Source organism: Camelus ferus, chromosome 35, assembly GCF_009834535.1.
Source record: "Camelus ferus isolate YT-003-E chromosome 35, BCGSAC_Cfer_1.0, whole genome shotgun sequence".
In the NCBI taxonomy this organism is placed as follows: Eukaryota; Metazoa; Chordata; class Mammalia; order Artiodactyla; family Camelidae; genus Camelus; species Camelus ferus.
The window spans coordinates 220,278-244,735 of record NC_045730.1 but is presented as its reverse complement, the minus strand read 5'-3'; the positions used below and the strand labels follow the sequence as shown (position 1 = coordinate 244,735).

General features: G+C 53.4%; 1 protein-coding gene across 1 annotated transcript in view; it reads left to right on the top strand.

Annotated features, from left to right (window-relative positions):
- Positions 1–24,458, top strand: part of DIP2C (disco interacting protein 2 homolog C) — a 247,211-nt gene that overhangs the window by 173,346 nt on the left and 49,407 nt on the right. The window contains 15 exon segments of the mRNA XM_032474107.1: positions 3,389–3,512; positions 3,759–3,868; positions 4,001–4,103; positions 5,805–5,869; positions 7,949–8,042; positions 8,123–8,242; positions 9,495–9,609; positions 13,884–14,023; positions 16,087–16,223; positions 17,333–17,541; positions 18,482–18,596; positions 18,999–19,175; positions 19,177–19,201; positions 21,478–21,587; positions 22,845–22,925. Coding sequence (XP_032329998.1) covers positions 3,389–3,512; positions 3,759–3,868; positions 4,001–4,103; positions 5,805–5,869; positions 7,949–8,042; positions 8,123–8,242; positions 9,495–9,609; positions 13,884–14,023; positions 16,087–16,223; positions 17,333–17,541; positions 18,482–18,596; positions 18,999–19,175; positions 19,177–19,201; positions 21,478–21,587; positions 22,845–22,925 — 1,725 coding nt within the window.

The following is a 24,458-nucleotide window of genomic DNA, read 5'->3' as shown; positions in this document are numbered from 1 at the left end:
CGTCCTTAGAAGTGGCGTCAGAGACGACGTCCGTCCTTAGAAGTGGCGTCAGAGACGACGTCCGTTCTTAGAAAACTTTTCATATTTTTAAATACAAGAATCCGTGGGGGTGAGTGCCGTTCAGCATGGGCTAAGGTGTGCACGTGAGCACAGGTGAAGTTTATGGCTCCTCTGTCCGCCTGTCCTGTGCCCAACAGGCCTGTCTCAAAATAAAGGGCCTAAAATTAACCAAATTTTCCAAGTCCTAACTGTCGCTTAATGACCCTCACCGAAGTCTCCAGCCCCACGTACATGTATTTCTTCCCTGTTCTGATTCTTGGGGTGAGAGGAGAGGAGTTCACAGCAGGAGAAGTCAGGGTTCCTCCAACAGTTGAGCCGTGTAGTGGACAGGGCCGAGAGGTGCCTGCAGACGTCAGTGCCGTGATGGGCAGATCTGGACAGGGCCGGCCAGTCCTCTTGAGCTGGCCAAGCAGATTTCCCTCTGCCCCCACCCCCCGGGGAGGAGCAAGGCCGTCAGGGGCTGCGGTTGTGCGTATTCTGAGTGCAGTAGGACTGGAGACACAGGGGCCCTGAGGCCACAGTCGTCCAGCTGGGCAGGGCCTGGCCCATCAGCGCTGGCCTCTGTGTAGCTGGAGCAGCAGGACGCCTCTGCTCGGGGGAGTCTCCTGCGAGAGGCACCGCCTCCGGGAGGCTTACCGTCCTGCACCGATGGAGACCGTCTTCCCTAGATTCTAGCACACGGCCCACTTGTTTGCTTTAATAAGGGTTTCACATACCCTGTTGGAGTGGAACATCTCTGGAGGGAGGAACAGTGACGTCTTGTTCCATACTTACAACCTCACGAGAAGCAGCCCATGAGCCCTCCCTGAGGAGCGCGTTTTCCTGCAGGAAATCAGAGGGAGTCAGTGGGGAGGGAAGGGAACGGGGCAGCCGGAGGGGAAGGTCCGCCCAGCTGATGCGCTTGTGGGATTCATCTTAGAAGTCTCCGGTCTGCATGTGTGCCTGTGTTTGGGGTAAGAGAGGAGACCAGGTGTGCCAGACGTTGATCACTATTGAAGCCAATGATGGGTATATAGGATTCTTTCTCCTTTTCTCTACCTTTGTGTGTGCTTGGAAATTTCCATTATAAATAAAAGTTTAAGTTAGTTGGCAAAAAATACATTAATGGCATGCTTGTGTTGGTATTGATAAAGAAAATTCCTGGTGTCAGATTTCTTTGATCCACTTGGCTATGTGACCATAGTGATCTTCAGACTGACTGGTCTCCGGCCTGCCCTGTGCGGACCCTGCAGGGCAGTGCGTCTGGAGTTCAGCTCTCCGTTTCGTCTCTGTGTTTCTGTCTTCCCCCACCCCCTGAGGATGCCAGCTGATAGGTCGGGGATCTGGGCGGACAGGGGTCAAAACTGAGCGAGCACCAGTTGGTAGTTGTGGGGCCACAAGTTCTTGACCGAGACTGTCCATGAACTCACCTCACGTTTATTAGGGAGAGAATCCTTTTCACAGTAGGATTGATGCTTTCTGTCTGGGAGACTGAGATGGAGCCGGGGGCAGGGGTGACAGTGGAGTGCCCCAGAAGTTACCTGCAGAGCCTGCGGGTGCAGAGAGACTGCCTGGCAAGGGACCTACTGACGCAGCTCCTGTACTGGAGAACGATTGGAAGAGAAAGAAGGCTTTGAACTCAGGTGTGGTCCAGCTCTTTGTGAACAACAAAAGAGTCCTTCGTGAGAACTTGTGGTCCTTGATGGCTCAGCTCTTCAGAGGAAGGGCCAGCCCCCAGCCCGGGCCAGCCCCCAGCCCAGGCCAGAAACAAGCCATTCCTGGGAAAGGCGCCCAGGAAACGCAGGGGGAAGTGTCAGGGCCCGAGAGCTCCAGCCGGGAGGGGCTGCTCCTGTTCTTCCCAGGAGGGAGTCTTTCTGACGGTGGCATGGGCCCTCGCGTATCGTGGCTCAGGGCCCTGTCCCCAGGTCCCTTTTGGGACAGGGGGCTCTGCTGCAGGCTCTGGGGTCAAGCTGGGTTTAATTTCAGGGACCCCAGCACAGGCAGGAGACACTCTGGCCACTCTGAGAGCCGGTGCGGGGTCTCATCTTAGCCCGACGGGGTGGGTGGGTGGGGCTGTTTCTGCAAAGCTGGTGACTGACTGGGGCTCCAACTGGGAGTTTCCAGACCAAGAGGACGGGGAGGAGCAGGCGTGGAAGATGAGGTTCCCAGAACCTCCGGGTCTGGGTGCCACCGCTCTCGTCCCTTCCTCTGTAACTGAGAGTCTTTAGGGCAGACATTAGGAAGACAGGCCCAGGGGACAGCAGGCCTCCATGTGAGCCCTGGCATTCGCCCCTGTGCTCCCTCTCCTGAGCCACTCCGAGAGGTCTTTCCTTGACTGTCCCGGAAATTCACACTCACGGAGGAACGCCCTCCTGCCGCTGACCCTGGCTTCAGAACTTGTCTCCCTGCCCCTTTTCGAGGTCATGGCTTTTGGCGATGTGATTTCCAAATTCACGCTGGAGTGACTGAAAAAGCACTGCTTGAAGGAAAAGTCCTCCAGGGGCCCTGGAAGTGGAACAGTCCCCGCCCACCGAGTGCCAGGGCTGCAAGGGCGTGGGAGGCTGGCTGTGATAATTCCACGTGGAGAGACATAGCTTTTAAATGTTCGGTGAGACTGGTGTGAAGCAGCCCCTTGGACGAGCAGTTGATGCTGAGGCTGCCGGTTTTACGCAGGTGAGAACCGCCTTCTCACGTGAGAGGGAAGACGGTGTCAGCTCAGAGTCCTGACGTCTCTGTTCTAGGAGTGCTGGCTGCTTCCTGCTTCATCTTATTCTCTGACTCCTAGCCGCTGGGAGTGCTGGGAGCGAGGAGAGTGTGTTGAGCTGGCTTGTGGGCAGCTGGGCTCCATCAGCCCCAGCACACTCGGTTCCCACAGCACCCGCCCCGAGCCATGCTGGTCACGCAGAGACCCCAAGGCTCGTGCCCCAGAGCCCTCACTCCACAGGATGGGCATGCTCTTCATGTCTGTGGTCCACGTGGGTGTCCAGCCCACCAGGCCAGATGGGGTCAAAGACTTTCTGGGGTGCAGAGGTGTGTTCTTGGACCCTCTCTGTCCCGCAGTCATAGTCTCGCACAGCTGGAGGGAGCACCAGCCCGTACCGCGCACCTTGTGGGCTCTCCTGGCGTGTCCCTCCCAGCAGGCTCAGGAGATGGCTGTGCTTCACCCTCATGGCACAGATGAGGAGCCAGGGCTAAGCTAGTGCCCTGTTCATGCAGGTCACGCGGCTTGCAGGTGCATCCCTGTCGTCAGGGAGGTTTGTGCCATCCCAGGGCCTAAGAGCAAGCCGGGTTTGCTGGGAGAGCAACACCACTGCTGCTTGTTACCCTTCCCCCCTTGCTGCCCTCCCAGGACGCAGGCAGCCAGCAGATCGGGTTCTTGCTGGGAAGCTGTGGGGTGACGGTAGCCTTGACGAGCGATGCCTGCCACAAAGGGCTGCCAAAAAGCCCGACCGGGGAGATCCCACAGTTCAAAGGTGAGCCTCGGCCCCGCGCCCCCCGCCCCCACACGAGTTCTCTGCCAGCATCCTGCATGCGTTCAACCCGAGCCCTGAGATCCCGCTGCCGGGGCTGCGTCCCTTGGGCATGGTCTTTAGGCTCAGTGGAAACCCCGGGGGTCAGCCTGGCTATGCATTGTAAAGCAGGCAGCCAGCAGGAAGGTGGTGGTCACACCTGTCTTCTGGAGATGCTCGTCTAACAGGAGTTTGTCCTTTATTCCCAAGGTTGGCCAAAGCTCTTATGGTTTGTCACAGAGTCAAAACATCTCTCTAAACCTCCTCGAGATTGGTTCCCGCACATTAAGGATGCAAATAATGACACTGCGTATATCGAGGTGAGTTGCTGGGTCTGGATGAGGTTGAGGAACTGAGCAACAAGTACTCTTACAGGTCAGGGCCCGGGGTCACCGGTGGTGTGAGCCCTTGCTTCACCCCTGGACACCACTGCCACCATCTTCTCGTTGCAGTACAAGACGTGCAAGGACGGAAGCGTGCTTGGGGTGACTGTGACCAGGATCGCGCTTCTCACCCACTGCCAGGCCCTCACCCAGGCCTGTGGCTACACGGAAGGTACGGGCGGACCCTTCCTGTGGGACCCTTACCCCTAGCCCCGTGAGATGTGCATTGTTCCCACTGGTTACAAATGGGGAGTTGTGATGAGTTTGCACCCGGCTGCGTGGAAAGTCAGTTTGTCGGATTATTCAGCTAGCATCTTTGCTCTGGTGGGTAACGGACACTGCAGACCAGGGCTTAAACAACCGACACGGCTGTTTCACAGTCTGGAGGCCGAAGTCCGAGATCCAGTGCTGGAGGGTTGGTTCCTGGTCTGCAGACAGTGCCTCCTCGCTGTGTCCTCACACGGCCTCTGCTGTGTGTGTGCGCAGAGAGCTCTGATGTCTGCGCCTCTTCTTGGAAGGACCCTGGTCCTCTTGGATCAGCCCCCACCCTGTGACTTTAATTCTTTCCTTAGAGCCCCATCTCCAGACACAGTCATACTTGGGGTTGGGGCTTCAGTGTGGGGATTTGGGAGAAAACAGTTGAGGTTCTAACAGATAGTTGACACCATTGGTATGTGTTAATGCCTGGGTGCAGGTCAGAATGTCTTCGGGAGTTTTAAAAAAAGTGCCCACGCTTCAGCCACCGCCCTCTACCAGCTGACTCGGGGATTCTGGGGCTGGGTTCCACGGTCAGAGAACTGGTTTCTTGATGTGCTTTTTTTGCCCTGTTTGGGATGGTCCTGCGGGCCCAGAGCTAGGGTGACCAGAGGTAACCAGGTTGACAACGCTGACGGGCTCATGGAAGGAAGGGTCAGGCCATGTGCCCTCCGCTCCTTCTGCTGGAGCGTCTGGGATCAGGGTGCCGCCTGAGCCACGTCGCAGGCGCCCACCGTGCTGGAAGCTTTGCGGTGCGGAGGAAGCTGGTGTGGCATCTGTCACACGCTGTGGAAGGAGAGGCTTCCCCTTTTTGCTGTTCTCGTTCTCTCGCTCCCTCCATCCCTCTGTCGTCTCCCCTTTTAGGGACAGTTCACTTGTCTCGCAGAGATGTTCTCCTGATGTTTTTCTCTGGACTAGTTTCCCAGATGCTTTCAACACGTCGAGACACGTCTCCTCTAATCATCACACCCTTGTGTCAGTGTATTCAGTTTTAGCCCCAGCTTTTCTTGTAAGCTCACGACCTGTATTCCTTGCCCTAATTTCTTGAAGATCCAGGGCTGTTGCTCTTGAAGGGCGGGGGGAGGAAAGATACATGTATTTACTCCGTTTCTCCACTTTAAAAAACCTCACATAAAATAGGACACAGGCTGTGTGTTCTGAACATCTCTCTTCGAGGGGTGTGAGGCACTCGGGACTGAAGCTTTGGTGAGCGTTCTGGTGAGTGTTTGCTGGAAATCACCAGTTCCTGCAAGTACTCAGCGTTTCCTTCTCCTTCCTGCACGTGTGATGGAAATGAAAAGAATCTTTTAAAAAAGAACGGGCAGGGAGGAGGAAAGCAAATATACAAAAAGAGAAGGAGCAAGGTGTTTAAGTGATGGTGTGACGAGCCGTTGCTGTTAGGTTACGTGTCAGAATTTCACCTGGAAGCACTTTCCAGCCAGGCCAGCGTTTTTAAACGGCTCTGATGGGAGGCTGTGGCATTTATGCAAAGACAGGGTGAAATGGTATTTTCCTAAGACCCATTATTTCCCGCTGATGTGGTGCTGGGTTTTCTTTGTCCTTTGGTCTGCGCTCATCTTTTGTAAGTAAAAATCTTTGACTCTTTTTATTTGTATAGCTGAAACGATTGTGAATGTGTTGGATTTCAAGAAAGACGTTGGGCTCTGGCATGGAATCCTAACAGTAAGTGTGGTGCCTGCCCCGCTGTGTCTTGTTTACCTTTGAATGTGCTCAGTGTTGGGGTTAGAGTTCTGACCTGTGTGCGCTGCGTCCTGAGGAAGCCCCTTCCTCCCCCGTTATAAAGAAAAGCCGCCATTGTTAGAAGTGTTAAGTTGTCAGCTGACACAACTCCCAGAAGCACAGCAAACCGGTGAGTCAGTAGCTCCTCGCCTGAGTCTTGGGCACGCACTCTGAGGTTGTGGCTGCAAGGGCCTTTCTCCCCAAGTTGCACTGAAGATGCACAGCAGTGCTGCTGACGTCTTGCACGTGGGTCACTCTCCCGTACATCTGGTTTGACTGCCACGTTCTTGTTTTTATTGCCTGTGAGTCATCGGTAAATGAACATGTCAGTAATCTGCTGTTCCTTACGCTGCAGGGGAGAAGTACCTCACACGGTTTCCCCTTGGCCGAAACTTCAGCACGAGCTGTGGGGAATGTGTCTCGCTGTCGCCAGTGTCACTTGGGCAGTGATGACCATTCAGAGCTGTAGGCACCTTTGATGGAGGGGTGACCTTATTACTTACGACATGCTCAGAGCTCAGGAAATGTGTGGTGTAGCTGCCGAGACACTCGCTGTGTCTGATTTATACATGATAATGTCCACTCACCCACTTTTCTTTTTGAGTTTCTTATGCTGAAAGTATCTCTTCTGAAGGAAAAAATTCTAGTAGTTTTATGTGAGTGATAGGAACATAAATATGGAAAGTGGGATTTGTTATTTCCTGAAAAGCCAGAATTTATTAGAATAAGAGCATGCAGGCATCGCACAGGCAGAAGCTGGGGCTCCAGCCCAGCCTGCTTCTTTTCCTGTGACCATCTGGATGCTGGTCAGTGAGACACAAGCACAGCCCGCACGCGTACTCCGGAGCCGGCTGGCGTCGGAGAGAGAGCGTGGCACGCGCACCCTGGCTGGAACTCGGTCCCTCCTTCTGTAGCTTGTAGCTCTAGGCAGGTCACCTGTGCCCAAGAATCGTCTGCTGCCCAAGTTGCTCCGCACCTCAGTTTCCCTATCTGTCCAGGGGAAAGGATGACCCAGTGTGAGAACTATGTGACCTGATGTTTAATAAGCAGGTAGCCCGTCCACCTGCTCCGTAACTGACAGAGCTGGTGTCACCACTGCCATCAGAGTTACCCTGTGACCGTCTTGGTTTTGAGGGCTCTGGGGTAGACCTTACTGACACTGTCACCCGCCGGATCACCGTTGCCCTGGATTCTGCCCCAAAACTGGCAGTTTCTGAGTCTCTCTTGCTGCACCTTCTAGAGCAAGGCAGGGTCTCTGGCTAGACAGCGCCCACCCTTCCAGGGTGTCTTCTTTACCGTGGAAGATGCTCCCACCCCCAGCCTGAATGGGGAGCAAGCCTGAGCTGAGGGCACAGGCTGGCGGTTGGCAGGCTCACGCCGGGGGGTCGGGTGCCCGTGGTCGTCTCCTGTGGAGCTTCTGAGCTGGATGGGCAACCCCCAGCGCATCTGTGCCCTCTCACTCCCCCTCCACCCACAGCAGGGGCAGGACCGACAGGGGAACTTTGTCCGCAGCTTCCCCAGTTGTGGCCCCTCACCTGCCAGCTCTGTGAGTGCAGCCAAGCAGGTGTATGAGTCCCAGCTGCAGCGTGCGAGGATGACCATTACGTAAACAGCTTTGATCCTCCATTTTAAAGAAATAAACCCTTGAAGGGTACTGGTCTACATTCGCAAGACAACTTTCCACTGCTCCTGGCGTCTCAGTGTAACATTTAATGAAGGAAATTAATTTTGTGACATAAAAATGAGTAGAATACACAAGGGAGAATTAAGCCTCAAGACTATGAAAGGCCATTAAAAAATGATCATTCAACTAAAGTTTTTATAAGAAAAGGATTTAGGCTTGGATTCTTTAGTTGTTTCAGCAGAGGCAGGAGTCGGGAGGACTAGACATCCTTTCAGAAGTCACCTCCACTCCCACAGCCTCTAAAAGGGCAGTTCTGAGTGAGAGGCCTGCTTGGGCCCCCCCACCCGCACGCCCGGGCGGAGCCCCTCCCCACTCACCTCTGCCTGTCGTGCTTGCAGAGCGTCATGAACATGATGCACGTGATCAGCATCCCCTACTCGCTGATGAAGGTGAACCCGCTGTCCTGGATTCAGAAGGTCTGCCAGTACAAAGGTGTGTTGCAGGGGTGCCCCTTTACCTCGCGCCGCCTGCCAGGGCACCTGGCAACTCACTTCCGCCTACTTCTCCTTCAGCAAAAGTGGCCTGTGTCAAATCCAGGGACATGCACTGGGCATTGGTGGCGCACAGAGACCAGCGAGACATCAACCTCTCCTCTCTCCGGATGCTGATCGTGGCCGATGGCGCAAACCCCTGTAAGTGACGGTGCCAGCAGGCAGGAGAGGGCCTCACTCTCCAGGTTTCATTCTCTGTGCTTTGATTTCCCCTTTTCTAGTCTTTACCTTAGTTAGGAAGTTGTCGTGAGATATTAACCAAGTAGTATCACTCACCGTAGCCTCTGGGCACCGGGGCCTGAAGGTGCAGACAGCCCTGGGGTTGAGTCCTGCCTCTTGCACCTCCTGATTCTGAAGAGAACATAACTCGCTTGTCACAGCTCTTCTCTGTCAGCTGCAAGGTGGTACTCAGATCTTCACATTCTGTGAGGTTTAAGGAAGCAGTCCCTGTGTACAGCCCCTTGGGGTATAATAGGTGCTCAAGAAATACTATTATTATTTTATGGTCTATAGCAGTGTTGACCAGGAAATTAATTTGTCCTTTTTAATGGAATTTCATTATCAAATCTTGTAGCAGAAATTACGTAGGTAAAATAAATTAGCAGTTCCACAGAAAGCTATTAATATACCTTGAGAACTGTTTCACTCAGTCGAAACAAAAACGCAGCTAGCTTATTAATGAGAAGAACACATAAGCCACACGCAGCGTGAATGAGGACGGTGAACTGAGTGAGAAATTGTTTGGTTTTGACCACACGTGTAAACCCTGCAGCGTGTGTATTTGTAAGTGAAAGCAGCATCCGCTTCACACCTCACAGGGAGAAGCTGACTTACAAACAGGTAATTACGTGTTAGTTTTATACGTGATTCTCCTATTTACAGAGTAAGTCCATAAATTGTGGGCTATTTATTGCACAATTGGTTTTACCTGTAATTCTGCAGAGTAGTGTGTCTTGCAGGAATCACGAAGACAGTATCAGGAAGTAGTCCAGCTGATCGGTTCCTAGTAACCACACCTTCATCTCATCACTGACGTTAACGTGGAAGAATATGTTTTCATTTAGTTGAGTGTAGACTTACCCTTCTCTTGGAACAAACATGCATATTGAAAGTGGTAGAGTGAGTCTCAGAAAAGTTACTGAAGTCCATCCGTCAGCAAAACGGTTTTGATTAAGTGTAGAATTTTGCGTTTTTTAAATTCTTGAGCTCTGTGTTTGAGAGTGCTATCTTTCATTGTAACATAAATGATAGATTATGTTAAATGATGTATTTTCCATGCTGCCTAACTCCTCATGTGCCTAAACCCTAACTTTAAAAGCACTTTGTATTACAGGATATTTTTAACCAGTCACACACTTCCACTGTCTGATGACCGTCCCCTCTTTCACTCTAGGGTCTATCTCATCCTGCGACGCATTTCTCAATGTCTTCCAGAGTAAAGGCCTACGCCAGGAAGTCATCTGTCCCTGCGCCAGCTCACCAGAGGCTCTCACTGTGGCCATCCGGAGGTACTGGCTACCTTGCTCCAAGGGGGCGGCCTGGGGGCGGTGTCTTTCAGCAGCTGGCAGAGGCCCGGCAGTCATCACAGCTGTCTCAGCGTGAGTGCGAGCAGGGCCCAGCTTTTTGAGATGAGGCTTCTCTTGTATGTGCTAGAGTGGGCTCTCTGAAGTAGTCGAGACACATTAGTTACAAGGACACGTCTCGCTCTCAAGATTCGCAGTAATTCCCGAGTGCGTGGGAGTCTGTCCGAGGTCCAAGGAGCAGTACATCTGTCCTGGCAGGTCACCTGCATCTTCATTTGCTTGTATCAGGCCCAGGTTTCACTCAAGGGTGGAACAGAGTAAATGTTGGATGAAGCAAAATTTCTGTGGCCACCCCATTCCCTTTGCCACATGGTTTTCATGTTGTCTTCTTCATTGTCTGCCTTCTACAGTACTGCACATGTTGCACTTCTAAAACACTGGTTTTCTGAGCTTTTGAGCCGCTTGGCGGCACCTCAGGGCTCTCGGGCCTGGGATCTCCGGCCCCGTGGGGTTGGGCTTTGGGGTGCTCTTGCCAAGACCAGCAAGCTCAGTGCCCTAGGCGCCTAGGTTGCTGTGGTATCACCACCTGCTTCAGAGCCGTCGGGGACAGTCAGGGCCGATCCGTGGTTATGACCTGTGGGAGCGCACCTCGCCTGGGGCGAGAGGGCCGGACAGGCGCTTTGACTGTCAGCAGCTCCCAGGTACCCACACTAACGTGGGAAGGGACGCCTGCAGCCTGTGCACGACTTACTCTTCAGCACCTTGGGTTCTGTCTCTCAGTAGGGTTTGGTTCATGTCACACCAGGGTGCTCCGTTGTAAGAACGAACAACAGACCTTTCTGTGCACAAAGTCCATGAGTTCTGCTCTCTTTACTAAAAGATTTGGCTTCCCAAAAATTCACTGGAAAATTGTCCTTAAAAAAGACGCCTTCTGATGCTTTCAGATGTTTGTTGATGTGACATTAACCAGACCTCCTGACTAACAGACTGAGAAATTGAAAATCTTTAAAGTATCAGAAGCAACTTTTTATTTTGATTGAATAAGAAATTTAAAGTCTATAACAATTTAAATTGATGAGGAAATACGGCACCAGGAACCAGAATCTACTACTTGGACTTTTTATTTCCTAGGAAGTTGTTGACAGAGATAGAGATCATCTGACTTGGTTAATATGACGGAAGGACAGATTAAATGCGTCTTACTCATCACACTAGGAGCAGTTGTAAGGCTGGTGGTCAGCGTCAGCATGCGTGTGCAGAAGCGGGTACTGCTGCGGGGCAGCCTAGCCCTGAGGTGGGGGCGTGGGGTCTGAAGGCATGCCAGCCGCACTTGGAGCCTGGGCGGGGCACTTCCTGCCTGCAGGGGAAAGTGTGGTGCCTGTCCCCGGGGGTCCCCGTGAGCAGTGGGTTAGTTAACACACAAAATGCTGGAGCAGCATTCTGAGTACATGGTGCGGTACGTGCGTCTAGTGAGTGAAAAAGTAATACTATGCGTCCACTCGCGGCAGTGGGACTGCAACGTGACAGTCTTTTGGGAAGGTGCTTGGGTTTTATTAAAATTTTAAATGCATGTGCTTCCTGAGTCTTCCATTCGCTTTCTAGATATGTATCTTAACCGAAATGTTTCCAAATGCTTAGAAACTAAATGAAATAAAATAAACATTCATATCGCTGAATACCATGTAACAATTAAAATGGGTCAATTCACAGGTGTGTCCAGAACACACGCCTTATATGCTCACATGCACACACTTACGTGGGAGGGTCTGCAAGCTGTTTGGTGAAAAAAGCAAGTTGCAGAAGCATGTGCATGTGATTCTGCTTTTCTTGGGATGTAAATACGTGTGTGTGCACATTTTTTATAGGAAATGCGTATTAAGAGACTGGAGCTTTAGGTTTAACATGTGGGTCGGGCTGCCTAGGGGAGGAAGGAGGGCGGGAGGGTGAGCAGAGGCTTTGGCCTTTGCTGTGTCCTCCTGCAGCGTGTGGCTCGTCCATAGCTTTGCTGTGCTCACGTGTTACTCATGTCACTTACTTTAAAATATCTTGAAAAGAAAACTCCCAGGAAACTGAGAAGTGCTTGATCGTCTAGGCCAGAGGCAGGGGCAGTGCTGAGAAAGGGGGCGGATGGCTGGGCAGAGGCTCTGCTGTGGGTTAAACATTGCTTCTTACTATCACTGACGCAGGAAAGTGGACCTCGTGACTAAGCCAGCAGACTGTGCGGTGTTGGGTCATAAAAAAAACTTCCCCTCCTGGCGTCTCAGGTGCAACCTAAGTTCTTAAATCTTCCCATACCTGGTGTGTGTCATGGCTAGTCCAGCATTTTGCTTTCATGTGGCTTTTTACAAATAAAAACAGGTGTAATTTTAAATTATTACTCGGAGTATTCGTTTGCTAGGTGCCTTTAAACAGTAGAAATTTACTGCCCTGGTTCTGGAGTCTGGAAGTCTGAGGTGAAGGTGTCGCAGAGTGGCTCCCTCCGGGGCTCAGAGAGAGACCCTGTTCCAGGCGCCTCTCCCACTGCCGCTGGTGCAGCAGCCTGGGCTCCGCCTCCACCAGCCTGCCTTCTCCCTGAGTCTGTCTCTCTTGTCTCTTCTTAGAGGGACGCCGCCAGTCATTGGATTTAGGGCCCCTCATCTTAACTCATCGCACCTGCAAGGGCCCCGTTTCCCAGGAAGGTCACACTTAAGGTTCGCAAGGTCAGGACTGGGACACACCTTTGCGAGGGACACGAGCCAACCCACAGCAGACACTGAGGGTTAAGGTTTCTGACCCTCACGTGGAGTCCTGACTGAGAACGGGGGTGAGGGAGTCCTGGCAACAGAGGGTTCCTGCCTGGCTCCTCTGTCTTCCATCTCAAAGTGTCGATTTGTTGGGGTCTTTAGAAAAGAAAAAGCCAAAGAGGGGATCAGTATCGATTCCAGTGTTTGGGGCACATTTCCAGGTATTTTCACGTGGGTCTTACTATTTCAGAAGATTTCTTTTACATCCCGTCAGCGCTGTTCTTTTTGATTGTGACAGACAGAAAAGCTCTATTTTCAGACTTTCTTACGCTTCTTTGCTTTTTAATTGAGGTGTAATTGACATTGGACACACACTTCTTTCTAAAATGCACCAGTTACTTGATTCACATGAGATCTTTTTGCAAATTTTAACTTTTATGTTTTTCCCATTTATGTTTTTAGTTTCCTTATAAATCTTGTTGATATTTTAAGGCCAAACAGGAAACTTCTATTTTAAGTCCATATTTTACATCCTAAAACTACATTACGCACTTGTATGTGGAAAGTTACAGAAAGAAATGTGATGTTTACCTGAATTGCACTCTAACCTTGCTCACATTGAAGAAACCTTAGTTTGCAGGGATAAAGTCCATGCTCTTGGAAATGTGCTATTTATTCACCGACTGTCAGCAGACGTTTATTGCAATATACTATGCCAGGGGTGGGGTCCAGCAATGACCAAAAGGAAACCCTGCTGCCCGCAGGGAGTTCAGACCCTGATGGAGGCAGCCTGCACGGATGGTTAGATGATGCTTGCTGTGGAGACAGCAGTGGGCAGAGCTATTTTTGTGGGGTGATGAGCAGTGAAATATTGGGGCCACCTTGGAGGACAGTGAGGGAGAAAGCCACGTGGCCACCTGCCAGAGGGAAGAGCAAGGGGCTTGAAGGGAGAGGAAGGCCGGATGCCACGCAGCCATGGGAAGAACAGGGTGGAGGCGAGGCCGGGACAGCAGAGAAGGCAGAGCCTGGGAGTGGCGGGACTGTGCTTTCCCCAACACTCACAGCTCGTCTCATCAGACAATTCCCAATTCTCACAGGTATGACAGAGCAGGTGCCTACACAGTGCGCATCGGGCCTGGAGGCTGGATGCACTGAGCCGCCGTTTCTCCTCACTGCTGCCCTCTTTCTTGGGGATGGGATTCCCCTTCTCAGCACTTCTCAAACTTGGAAAATCCGACCTTGCAGAGAGAGGGAGTGGGGAACGGAGAATGGGCCGTCTGCAGTGGAGGCAGGGTGGTGAGGGAGCACTGCAGGGTCTTCATGCTTGAGGCACTTGGAGGTAGATGAGTCGACGTTAGTGTCCCCTAAACAGAGAGTGGGTGCTAAGAACGGTACGGGGACACGTGGCAGCCATGCTGGCTTTCAGAGGCCTTTAGGACCAAGGGTGCAGCCCCGGTCTGCGTGAAGCATGTTTACACATGTGCCTGTGCTCTGACAGCTGGCGCGCTTCTAATCAGACGCAAACTGCTGTTACAGGCCCACAGACGACAGCAACCAGCCCCCGGGCCGAGGCGTTCTCTCCATGCATGGCCTGACCTACGGGGTCATCCGAGTGGACTCAGAAGAGAAGCTGTCTGTACTCACTGTGCAGGACGTCGGCCTCGTGATGCCTGGAGGTGAGTGTGGCCCCAGGCGCAGGCAGTGTGTGCATGCAGGTCAGCCCCCAGCCTGACCTGTAGTCTTCTCAAGTGTTTGCTAAGCTGCTCCATAACACCACCTCACCTGACAGAAGAAAACCCAGAATGTTCGTGAAGCTGAGGAAGGGCCTCTATGCCGCGTGCGCCCTGGGACCCCTGGGGGCACTGGTGCTGCCCTGCACTCCCAGTAGCACCTGGGCGGCTGGCCCCCTGAGCGAAGGTCCGGCTCCCACCGGTCATCCTGGCACATTGGGCACCTGGATCCTTCGCCGGGTTTGCCTTCGGAACGAGAGCCCTTTTTAAAAAGTCACAGACCGTTTGCATGTTGAGCAGAGGTGAGACCCTGGGAGAAGGGCCTTCCTTGCTGAACCCCTTCTGCCTCTCTCCCCTACCCTGTGCTGGGGCACCTCCTGCAACTTGCTGGCGGGAGACAGAGCCCGGTTTGGTTTGGAGGGTCCCTGACGTGTCCCATACTCCCCACGTGGTGTTCCTGGGGAGAGGACGCCCTTTCCTGGGGCAGTTCCTCCAGGATCTGGGCCTTCCCCTCCTGAGGTTCCTCGTGCTCTCAGGTGTGGTCTCACCTTTGGGGGGAAGGGGGGGCTTGCATTCACATGCAACCCCCTGCAGCCGGCCACGTGCCCGCACTGCTGCTGCCTTGGCCAGGCCTCCGGCCTCCATTTCTTTCTTGCTTTAAAAAATACTTGTTTTTCAAATAAGTAATAGTTCCCCAGGTTTCTAGCCTCAAAAGATGAGATGATTATAAAATATAAAAAGCCTCCTTTCCGACGGGAGGCAACCGCAGTGGAGACACGTGTGGACGTGTACAGACTTACGGATACGCACACACTGTAGACGTGTACATGCACATACAGGCATGCACATACACGTACAGACATGCACACACGTGCGGGTGTGCACACACAGATGTGCACATACATGTGCAGACATGCACACACTCGCATATTCTTTTTCCTGTTTCTTTTTTTAATTTCATGTGATGATCGAGCCCTGTGTGTCCTTAGGTCCTGCATCTTAAAGCTCATTTGTCAGCAGCATGTGAAGAGCTCGCAGGTTCCTTTCCAGGCCGAGTAGTGTTACAGTGTCTGAACACGTGATAGTTTATCCAAACCCTCCCTGTTGGGCAGTTTCCCACTTTTTGCAGCTGCAGGGTGTTTGACGCAGGGTATAGCTCACCTGTGCTCCCGTCTCTAGATGGGTGAGCAAGAGTGGATGGGCACACGCCCACGGAGCTGTCCACCCCGGGTGTCCCCAGGCCAGCTGCGGGATTCACATTCCTGCCACTGGTAGGGGTACCCTCCTTCTGCATCCGCTCCCTCGTCCCTGGCACACTTTCAGACTTTCTGACTTTCACCAACCTGAGGGGTGAAGAATATTTCAGTGTCTTGTTTCCTTGAACTTCTCTTAGCAGGAGTGAGCTGAGCATCTGTCTCCGTGTATTTCAGCTGGCTGGTTTTGACGCAGCACGTCCTGTCCCCTCGGTGCCAACCACGGGGTCACAGGAAGCCTTGTTAGCTCTTCCTGAAGCTCAGCCTTCGCAGCATTCATGCCACCTCCCTGAGCTGTATCCCAAAGCGCCCGTGCTCTGCGGGTCGCCATGGGCGCGGTGTGTGCTGCGGGAATTTGAGAGAAGACTAGGCTGCCCGTGGCCATTGGGAGGTGGTCCGTTTAGAAGAGCTGGAGAGGTGCTCTGTGCTCTCCAGTCTCAGAGTTCAGGCTGCGTCCCGGGGGCTGTGTGCACTTGATAATGACATGCAGTGTGTGGCAGTGACCCTCAGGCTTACTCTAAGTGTCACCCTCGTATCTGGATGGCAGAAAGGGTTACTCCCTTAAATACGATTTACACACTAAAATTAAAGTGGTTGGAATTATTTCCTGATGTTACAACTGTGAGATCTGATGTTTTGCTGTAGACGCTGCTCTGTGCACTTGCATTCTCTTTTGAATCCATTTGTTTCTTCTCTCCGCCTCCCTTCCTCCCCACTGCCTCTCTGACATTCTCTGTACTGCCTGTCTGTGCTCAGCCATCATGTGTTCGGTGAAGCCGGATGGGATTCCTCAGCTGTGCCGGACGGACGAGGTTGGGGAGCTCTGCGTGTGTGCAGTTGCTACGGGCACATCCTATTACGGCCTTTCGGGGATGACCAAGAACACCTTCGAGGTAGGTGGGAGGTGACAAATGGCCACTACCAGGTGCATGAAACATGTGAGAGAGAAACATAAAACACATTCACAGTCGTTTAAATAGCTGCCCTTTCTCCTGCCATTTTTTATGGTTTTCAGTAAATGTGGCTGAGTAGCGTTGTTCCCACCTCATAACCGGAGCTGGGAAAGAGCAAGTACAGTTTCTTTGAAAGGGGCCTTTTTAAAACTGCTTTCCTCGCCCGTTTAGTATGAGCACCGCTGACAGACAGGTGGGCGGCTGGGCGCCTGCAGCGCAGGCTCCGTCTTGCAGGGCCGGGAGCAGCGGCCCCTCAGGGCCTGTCATCCGGAGCCAGACTTGGCCGGGTGTGAACAGACACACACGCTGCACAGGTGACTGCCTGCACCACCCGAGCGTGCGCGCATGTGTGCTCACGGGTGTCGCGCACGGTTAGCGTGGTGGTGGGAGGCTAGGGCGTAAGGCCAGTGGGCTCAGCCTCAGCGCTGCACCCAGTTTCCTCAGAAGGTATGTCCTTTGACCACGTGATTCGCGACCCTGGGAGGAGCGCATTCTGACTAAGTCGTGTGTGAGAAAATGAGAATTGTTTGGGGATAAATTTCTAAACATGTAGATTTTGGACGTGAACACGTGCAATATGGTGTCTGGTCCAGGCAGCGTTGCTGAACGTGGATTCAAGTTTCTAAAATGCCCCTGAAACTGAGCGAGACACGGTCTAAACAAAACCGGTCTTCTCTGTGTGACTTACTTGTCGGGTTGGAGGAAACTGGGGTCGAGTCTGAACTTGTGGTGGGGCTTGCTTCCTCTGTGTGTTTCTTTCCAGTGCATTTTCAATAAGGAAAAATAGGATTGTAATGAATAGGGAGCATTTCACAACTGACAGATGTTGTTTAAAAGGCACTTTTCTTCTCCACTCACTACTTTTATGCTGTGGTTTTATTAGCAAAAGATTTAGTTGGTTTTAGACCACCACAGTCCTCTTAAGAGGGGCTGGGGCTCCTCCTTGGGTCCAGGTGAGGAGCCCCCCTGGAGGAGGGTGGAGGGTGGAGGGTGGAGGGTGGAGGGCAGGGTGGGCCCCCCCCCCCCGGCACTCAGCCGCCTGTCCCCAGGTGTTCCCGGTGACGAGCTCGGGGGCCCCGGTCAGCGAGTACCCCTTCGTGAGGACAGGCCTGCTGGGCTTCGTTGGCCCCGGGGGGCTCGTCTTCGCGGTGGGCAAGATGGACGGGCTGATGGTGGTCAGCGGGCGCAGACACAACGCCGACGACATCGTGGCCACCGCGCTGGCCGTGGAGCCCATGAAGTTCGTCTACCGAGGAAGGTGAGCGCACTTCTCCGCAGACCACACTTTCTAGATAAAGCTCATAAATTGCTCTAATGGGACAACCTGTCCTCTTCTGTGAAGTGAAGCCACTGGAGTCCATGACTTCCACGAGGTTCTGAATGTCCAGTTTTACGGAAATTTCCTGAGCCCATAAATGTATTTTCAGCAACTTCCCTTCCGAGTTAAGTAAGAATAGCCGTTTGAGAAACGTACTTTTTGTAAGTAGCTACACAGGAAGGAGCCCAGCGTTTCTTGCTGCAGCTCATTTCAAATGACCCAGAGGTGATGGTTGAGCCCCAGCTGCCTGGAAAGTGGCTCTTGGGCTTCCCCCCGCCCACCTTGGCACATGGTCAGCGCTGAGCCACTGTCCACGGCTCCTGAGGGGTTGCTCACTTGGAGGGCGTGATCGCTGCTGTGGATCTTCCTCAGGTTGCCAAGCAAGTGGGTGTGGGAGGAGGTGAAGCTGCGTGTTGCACGTGCAGAGGGCACCCCAGAGGTCCAGTTGCCACGGCCCACGCTTCCTCTGAGAGGCAGACACGTCTAGTGGAAAACTGGCACATTAGCTCCCGGATGACAGCTTCCTGCTGATGGGAGAGAGTTGCTTCACAGGTGCAAACTCAAGACGTGACTTGCACGGCTCGCCAAGTTTCAGCCATTCTGACAACGGCTCCTTCTGTCTATACTGAGAGGCAGAGGCCGGCGCCCAGAGCCACAGGCGGGCTCCACGGGAAATGTGAGCGGTTCTGCCCCTTGGCGCCCCCAGGCTTCCCCCAGAGCTGTGCTTACCTTGCTGAGCACATGGGAGTTGAAGCTGCAGTTTCCTTCCAGAGGCCGCTGTCGCCCAGGGAGCCAGCTGCGAAGCTCCTTCCAGCAGGGCTGGTGCTTCCGTGAGCATCTGCAGCACGTGCTCACTGCGCTATCCTGTCTGTCCCCACAGGATCGCCGTGTTTTCGGTGACCGTCCTACATGACGAGAGGATAGTGATTGTGGCCGAGCAGAGGCCGGACTCCACGGAGGAGGACAGCTTCCAGTGGATGAGCAGGGTGCTGCAGGTAGTCCTCCTGGCACCCCCCCGCGCCCCTCACCTCTGGGGGTGTGGCTGCTGTGCTCTCTGGTCATCCCTGTGCTCACCCAGCAGCTGTATCGACCGTGAACTCACAGTTGTGTCCTAGGGAGGTGGCTGTACAGACAGATTCGGGTCGGGGTTCGGGGATTTGCAGAACTGGCTCCCACTTGCTTGCGGAGTCTCAAGGGGACGTTTCTGTTATGACCTGGAGCACGCGCATGCTGTTCCACATGTCCCGCGGTGCATTCTGCTCAGTGAGGTGTGGTGAGCCAGGGGCCCCGCTTGTGCCATGTCGGCTTCTGTGTGCTGGGTTTGCACATCTGAGGATCTGCTACAGGGCTGTCCTTCACACCTGGTTTCACACAGTTTCCTCTCCGTGACTTTGCAGGCGATCGACAGCATACATCAAGTTGGGGTTTACTGTCTGGCCTTGGTTCCGGCCAACACCCTCCCCAAAACCCCGCTCGGGGGGATCCATTTGTCTGAAACGAAGCAGCTTTTCCTGGAGGGCTCGCTTCACCCCTGCAATGTCCTGATGTGCCCCCACACGTGCGTCACCAACCTGCCCTAAGCCTCGGCAGAAGCAGCCAGGTATGTCCAGAGGTCGTGCAGGCCTGGGTCCCTGCCAGCAAGTCCTCAGCCTCCCCCTCCGGCCGCCCATCACATGCTCCCGGGGAACTCAGCTCCCTCCCACGCAGCCCCTTTCTCCCCAGGGTGCGGTGGGATGTGGCATCTCTTCTGGGTGCAGCTGGGGCTCAGACCTCGATCTCCTGGGTGGCCCTTGGCACAGACCCTGTCAGGGTCACAGCTCCCTTGTGCCCAGATGAGCATGAGGCTTCCTTTCATGTTTTGTGAGTCGACACGCGGGAAGCATGTGGAAGCCTGTGAGGAGTTGCGCTGCTCTGCCACTTGGGGAGCGTGGGCACCAGCCTCCAAGTCATCCTCCACACAGCTCATCCTGCTCTTCGGGCTGCACGCGGCTGTCAGTGGAGAGGAATTTATTGCAAGAACACGGGTGGTGGGGGAGCAGCCCCTCTGCCAGTGCAGTAATGGGGTCCTGGCCTCCTAGCTTGACGTGCCAACCTCAGGCAGGCCGGGCGCCCTCAGGCCAGGGTGCTAGGACGACAGACAATGCGTACATGGCACAGATTTTACAAGGAAACGAGGAAGCTATGCCACAGGGAGGTCAGGAGCTGACCCAAGGCTGTGGGGCCAGAGTGCAGGAGAGACAGAGCCAGACCTGACGGCTCTCTGCTCCCCCGATAGGGTGGCAGTGGGGCCAGGTATAGGGGCAAGTCAGCTAGAGGTGGTCAGGGGGCACGGGGCCCAGCACAGCTGGTGGTGGCTGTAGGAACCAGCCCACCCCCGGGAAGGGAGCTTGGCTGAGATGGGGTGGGCGGCCTCTCCAGGTTCGGGTGAGGAGGAGCGTGGGCACCGGGGCTCTGACTCCGGGCCGCTCGCTGCTGTGCCCTCTGAGCACAGCGTCCGTGGGGTGGTTGTGATCCTCTCCTGGCGCAAGACCTAGAAAGTCACAGCATGCCTGCTTTCCTGGCACCTTGGGTTTGTGTTTACAGTGATAAGCACTGCTCTTCCTCTTAAATTATTCTCTTGTATTCTGACTCCTTAACTAATGTTCCTTCTCCACTTCTTTCCTCTCACCTCTGTTGAACCCTCTCAGTCCCTGGCTTGTGTGAGTGTCGTGTAGGACAGAGTCACATTTGACCGAACCGTCCATTTCTTTATTCTGCGGGCAATTGCTTCAAGTGGCAAAGCCACTGAAAGACACAGCTTGCCCTTCGTGAGCCTAGGAAGTGGATGAAAAATAGTCTCTGTTGTCTCCTCTGGCCTCCGGGTGTGAACAGCACTGGGACTGACACAGGGGGGCTCTCGGCATGGATTTGATCAAGCCAGGGATGAAACACAAGTTGGCCGCGTGATCTTTGTGATCTTATACTGCGGCTCTTTCGGTGAAGCTCTCCCAGCCTCCTCTCCTGCTCCCCCCCCACCCCCACTGACCCACACTCACACACCGGCCCTGTACTCTGCAGCGTCTGACCTCCTCCTGAGGTCTTGGTTTCTATGCATGTGTGTAATGCAAATGTGTGAATGGTAATATGAGAAAGGTATCTATGGTTTCTTGCAATCAGAAATTTTGAAAGAGTTTCTGTAGTTCTTTAAGAAACTTCTTTCATTAAAAAAGAAAAGCTGTCAGGATGGATTGTATCTGCTTTTCCCTCTTGAAATGCTTCTTAGACTCTGGAGTGAGCGTTGGTGATCAAGTCAGTAATAGCGACTAGGAGGGGTGTGGGCCATGTGGGTGTGGGTCGGTTTGCTATTGCCCGGAGACCCCGAAGCCTTCACAGTGATGAGTGAGTGACTGTGTCCTCCCTCTTCTGCCGTGTTACTCCTTGAATTCATCCAAAGAGGCACTTACCAAACACATACGGTATTCTGTTGCTGTTGATGGTCAGCTCTCACTGACGTGATGACAACAGGAGCGAGACGCACGTCTTTGCCTGCTTTGAGACGTGTCACGTGCTAAGTTCTGGACTTGTCTTCTGCGGTATTTTCATCGTCACTGGAGTGAGTAGGTCTTAGCAGCCCCCCAGCTGGAAACCAAAGGCAGCGACTCTGTAGAGCCCGGGAAGTTTGGCAGGAGTGTGGCTCTGTGGACCCTTGTCAGGGCTGGTTCACGTTTGCTGTCATTGTCGTCGCAGTGGCTGACTTGAAGCCCTGTTCTCGTGAGACTTTTCAAAGCTGGGGCTTCGGGAGGGTTCTCCAGAGTGAGCTCTGTACCGAAGCGGGAGGTCGTGTTTTCAGGAACTTCATCACATTTTCCTCACGTGTGTGCCGCTGCTTCTTTCCAGAAATCGGCCCTGCCTCCGTGATGGTGGGGAACCTGGTGTCTGGGAAGCGGATTGCACAGGCCAGCGGCAGAGACCTGGGCCAGATAGAAGACAATGACCAGGCCCGGAAGGTGAGCACAGAGAGCCAGACCTCGCCAGTTCCTCTCCACCTGGCGCCCAAGGGCCGGACCACAGACGTCATCGACTCCCACTCCCTCTCTGCCAGCCCAGTCAGTGTCCCTGTCTTCCACCTGCCCGCCTGGTCCCGCAAGCGACACCATGTGGCTTTATAAGGAAAGCGTGTTTGTTGGGAGATGCAGTGTTGGGGGACACCTGACAGTAGCACAGTCCCAGGACTGGCAGGCTTGCGGCCAGTGTGGGTCCCTTCCTGTCCTTGTATCCCCTGAGCACTTGTTCCTGGTTCTCCCACAGCCCTGGTGTGACACCCAGGCGGCCTCACAGCCACATTATTGCGAAGCTACAGTCCTTTGATTGTTGGAATTCAAGAAAACATCAGTTCAGAACCCAGGTTTGGGAGGCAGACATTCTTAAAGCAGCCTTGGGATCTGTGGGAGAAACTCCACGTAAACATGAAAACTGGTCCCGTGTGGCTGCGAGTCCCCATGATGACCATTCAGCCCCAGAACTCCTCCCGCTCTCCCAAAGGTAGTCCTGCTGTGGAGGGGCTCCCAGGAAATGTGACAAAGCAGTCACTTAAGATACTGCCAGTGGGGTAACACATGATAACGTGTTCAGTGAAAGCAGTGGATCACCATGTTCCCCAGCTCGTGGTGCATTTCTCTCAGTCGTGGATTAAGGTGAATATGTGGTATTTGCTATATCCTGACCCTCGTGCTGTGTCCTGGCGTGAAATAGGGCCATCCTTGTCACCAGACTGTCAGCCTGGTGCCTACAGGCTGTGTGCTTTGCAGTGCTGTTGAACGACTTCAGGGATGACCATTGAAAAACAAACTTAAGAGATTCCATTCTTGAAACAGGGTAGATCTGATTCTGTCACTGCAGCCCCCAGACATCACTGTTGCATCTTCTGGAAGCCCAGGGGAAGGGGTTTTCTGTGTCAGCTAATCTGTCTGTGAGGGGAGTGAACGGAGTCTTCCCGTCCAAGGGGGGGTTTCAGAACTCTTCCCTAATGGAGGCAGGGCACCAGCCCTCTGGTCTGTGAGTCTGAATCAGGCACGGTGAATTCAGGTCGCTGCCAGGAAAGCATTGTAAGCACCTGCTGGTTCTGTCGATTGTATTCGTCAGGGACGATCCCCTCGCTGTGTGCAGGCCCCCTGAAAGCACTCAGGCAGACCACGCCAGTTTAAATGTTGCGGTCAGCCCGGCCCTCGGGACAGTCTGGACCTAACGGCTGTGCTCTGTTCCAGTTCCTGTTCCTCTCGGAGGTCCTGCAGTGGAGGGCGCAGACCACCCCCGACCACGTGCTGTACACGCTGCTCAACTGCAGGGTGAGGCCCTGGGCGTCCCCGTGGGAGCACGTGCCTGAGCTTGTGTGTCCCTCTCTCGGGCCACACCTTCCACCGCAGCCTTCCCTGACTCCCGTTATTTACGTGTGTGTTTGTTGCTGTTTTGACTGAGACCTCTTCACCTAGGAAGGGTTGCTTCCAAATATAAGGGCTTGAGCATCTGGACGTATGTGTGTAGTGTCTTTTAGCAATTTTTTTGCAATGTCTTCCCCCCAGAGTGAGTTGCTGAATGCCTACAACAGAGAATAGTTGCAGACTTACGAGATATTAATGTCTTTATTTTTTATTTATTTATTTTTTTTTTACTAAACTACATTTTTATAAGTAAGATGTCATGTTTTAATTACAGGCTTTCATTCTTAGGAATGAAAATCATTTCTATTTTATCCTTGAGGTTTATGTGTTCACGTTTCAGATTAGAGAAGCAAACTCAGCAGGTGTTTGTTGCATAATAGTGTTCAAGAAGGAGGCCTTAAACATACAAGCAGATAGTATCAGCAAGAAATTTAAATGCAAAAATCTTAATATGCTTGTTAACTTTTCATTTACTTTGGAAATAAAGCCTGGAAAATGGGTTTAAAATGTAGGTCTTCTTGACCAGTAAGGGTGCTTGAAACTTTAAGAAGTGATGGCTGATCAGTCTCTTAATATCAAAGTCTTACTGCACCAAGGCACCTCTTGCCTTTTAAAGCAATAGATTAAAGTCAAGTAAAAAGAAATGCTAATAATATAAGTTACTCCCCAAATCTCTAGTTCGGATATCCAGCTTTCTGACCAGTTTGTGTGATTTAGTTCACAGAAGTTACCCCATCCTCCCCTGTCACAGCTTGTCTTGAGTTGCCCTGCGAGCTGAGTTGATCCCAGCAGGTCCTTGTTCGCTGTGTCTGTTCAAGGCGACCCCCCTGGAGGGTCTTAGAAAGCACTCCTGCACCCTGGCCCCCGTGAGGAGAATTTGGTACCCCACCTTTTGGTGCCTACCCTGGGGCCTCCTGGACCCTCTTCCCAGGATTAAGGCTTCCGCTGTCCCTCGGGCTCGCAGGTGCACGGCAGGAACCCTGAGGACCACGTGGTTGCTAGGAGCCCTGCATCTGAAACACGCCCGCTTTCCTTGTCTTTCCTCCGCTCCTTCCTCAGCCTGTGAACATGGACAAGACCACTTCCCTGGCTCTGCTGCCCAGCTGGCCCTCGGCTCTGACACTTCCTGTGTTTCTCTCGCGTCGCCCTTTCTGACTCCTCCGTCCTCTGCACAAAGCACTTCCCCTGGAGGCTGCTCGTGGCTTTGCCTTCTTTCTCCAGAGCCTCTCGTGTGGCCTCGGGAGGTTTCCAGCAGCACCTGCAGGGTGGCAGCTGGAGCCACACTCCAGCCTGTCCCCCAGCCCCTGGGAAGGACGCCTGCTCAGATGGCCTCCACTCGGCTCCCTGAGCGGTGCAGTGGTGCTGCCTGGCGACTTGGGCCCGGACACACGGCATGCCGCCTCTGGAACCTGCAAGCAGCGAGAGCCAGGCTGGGGTCGC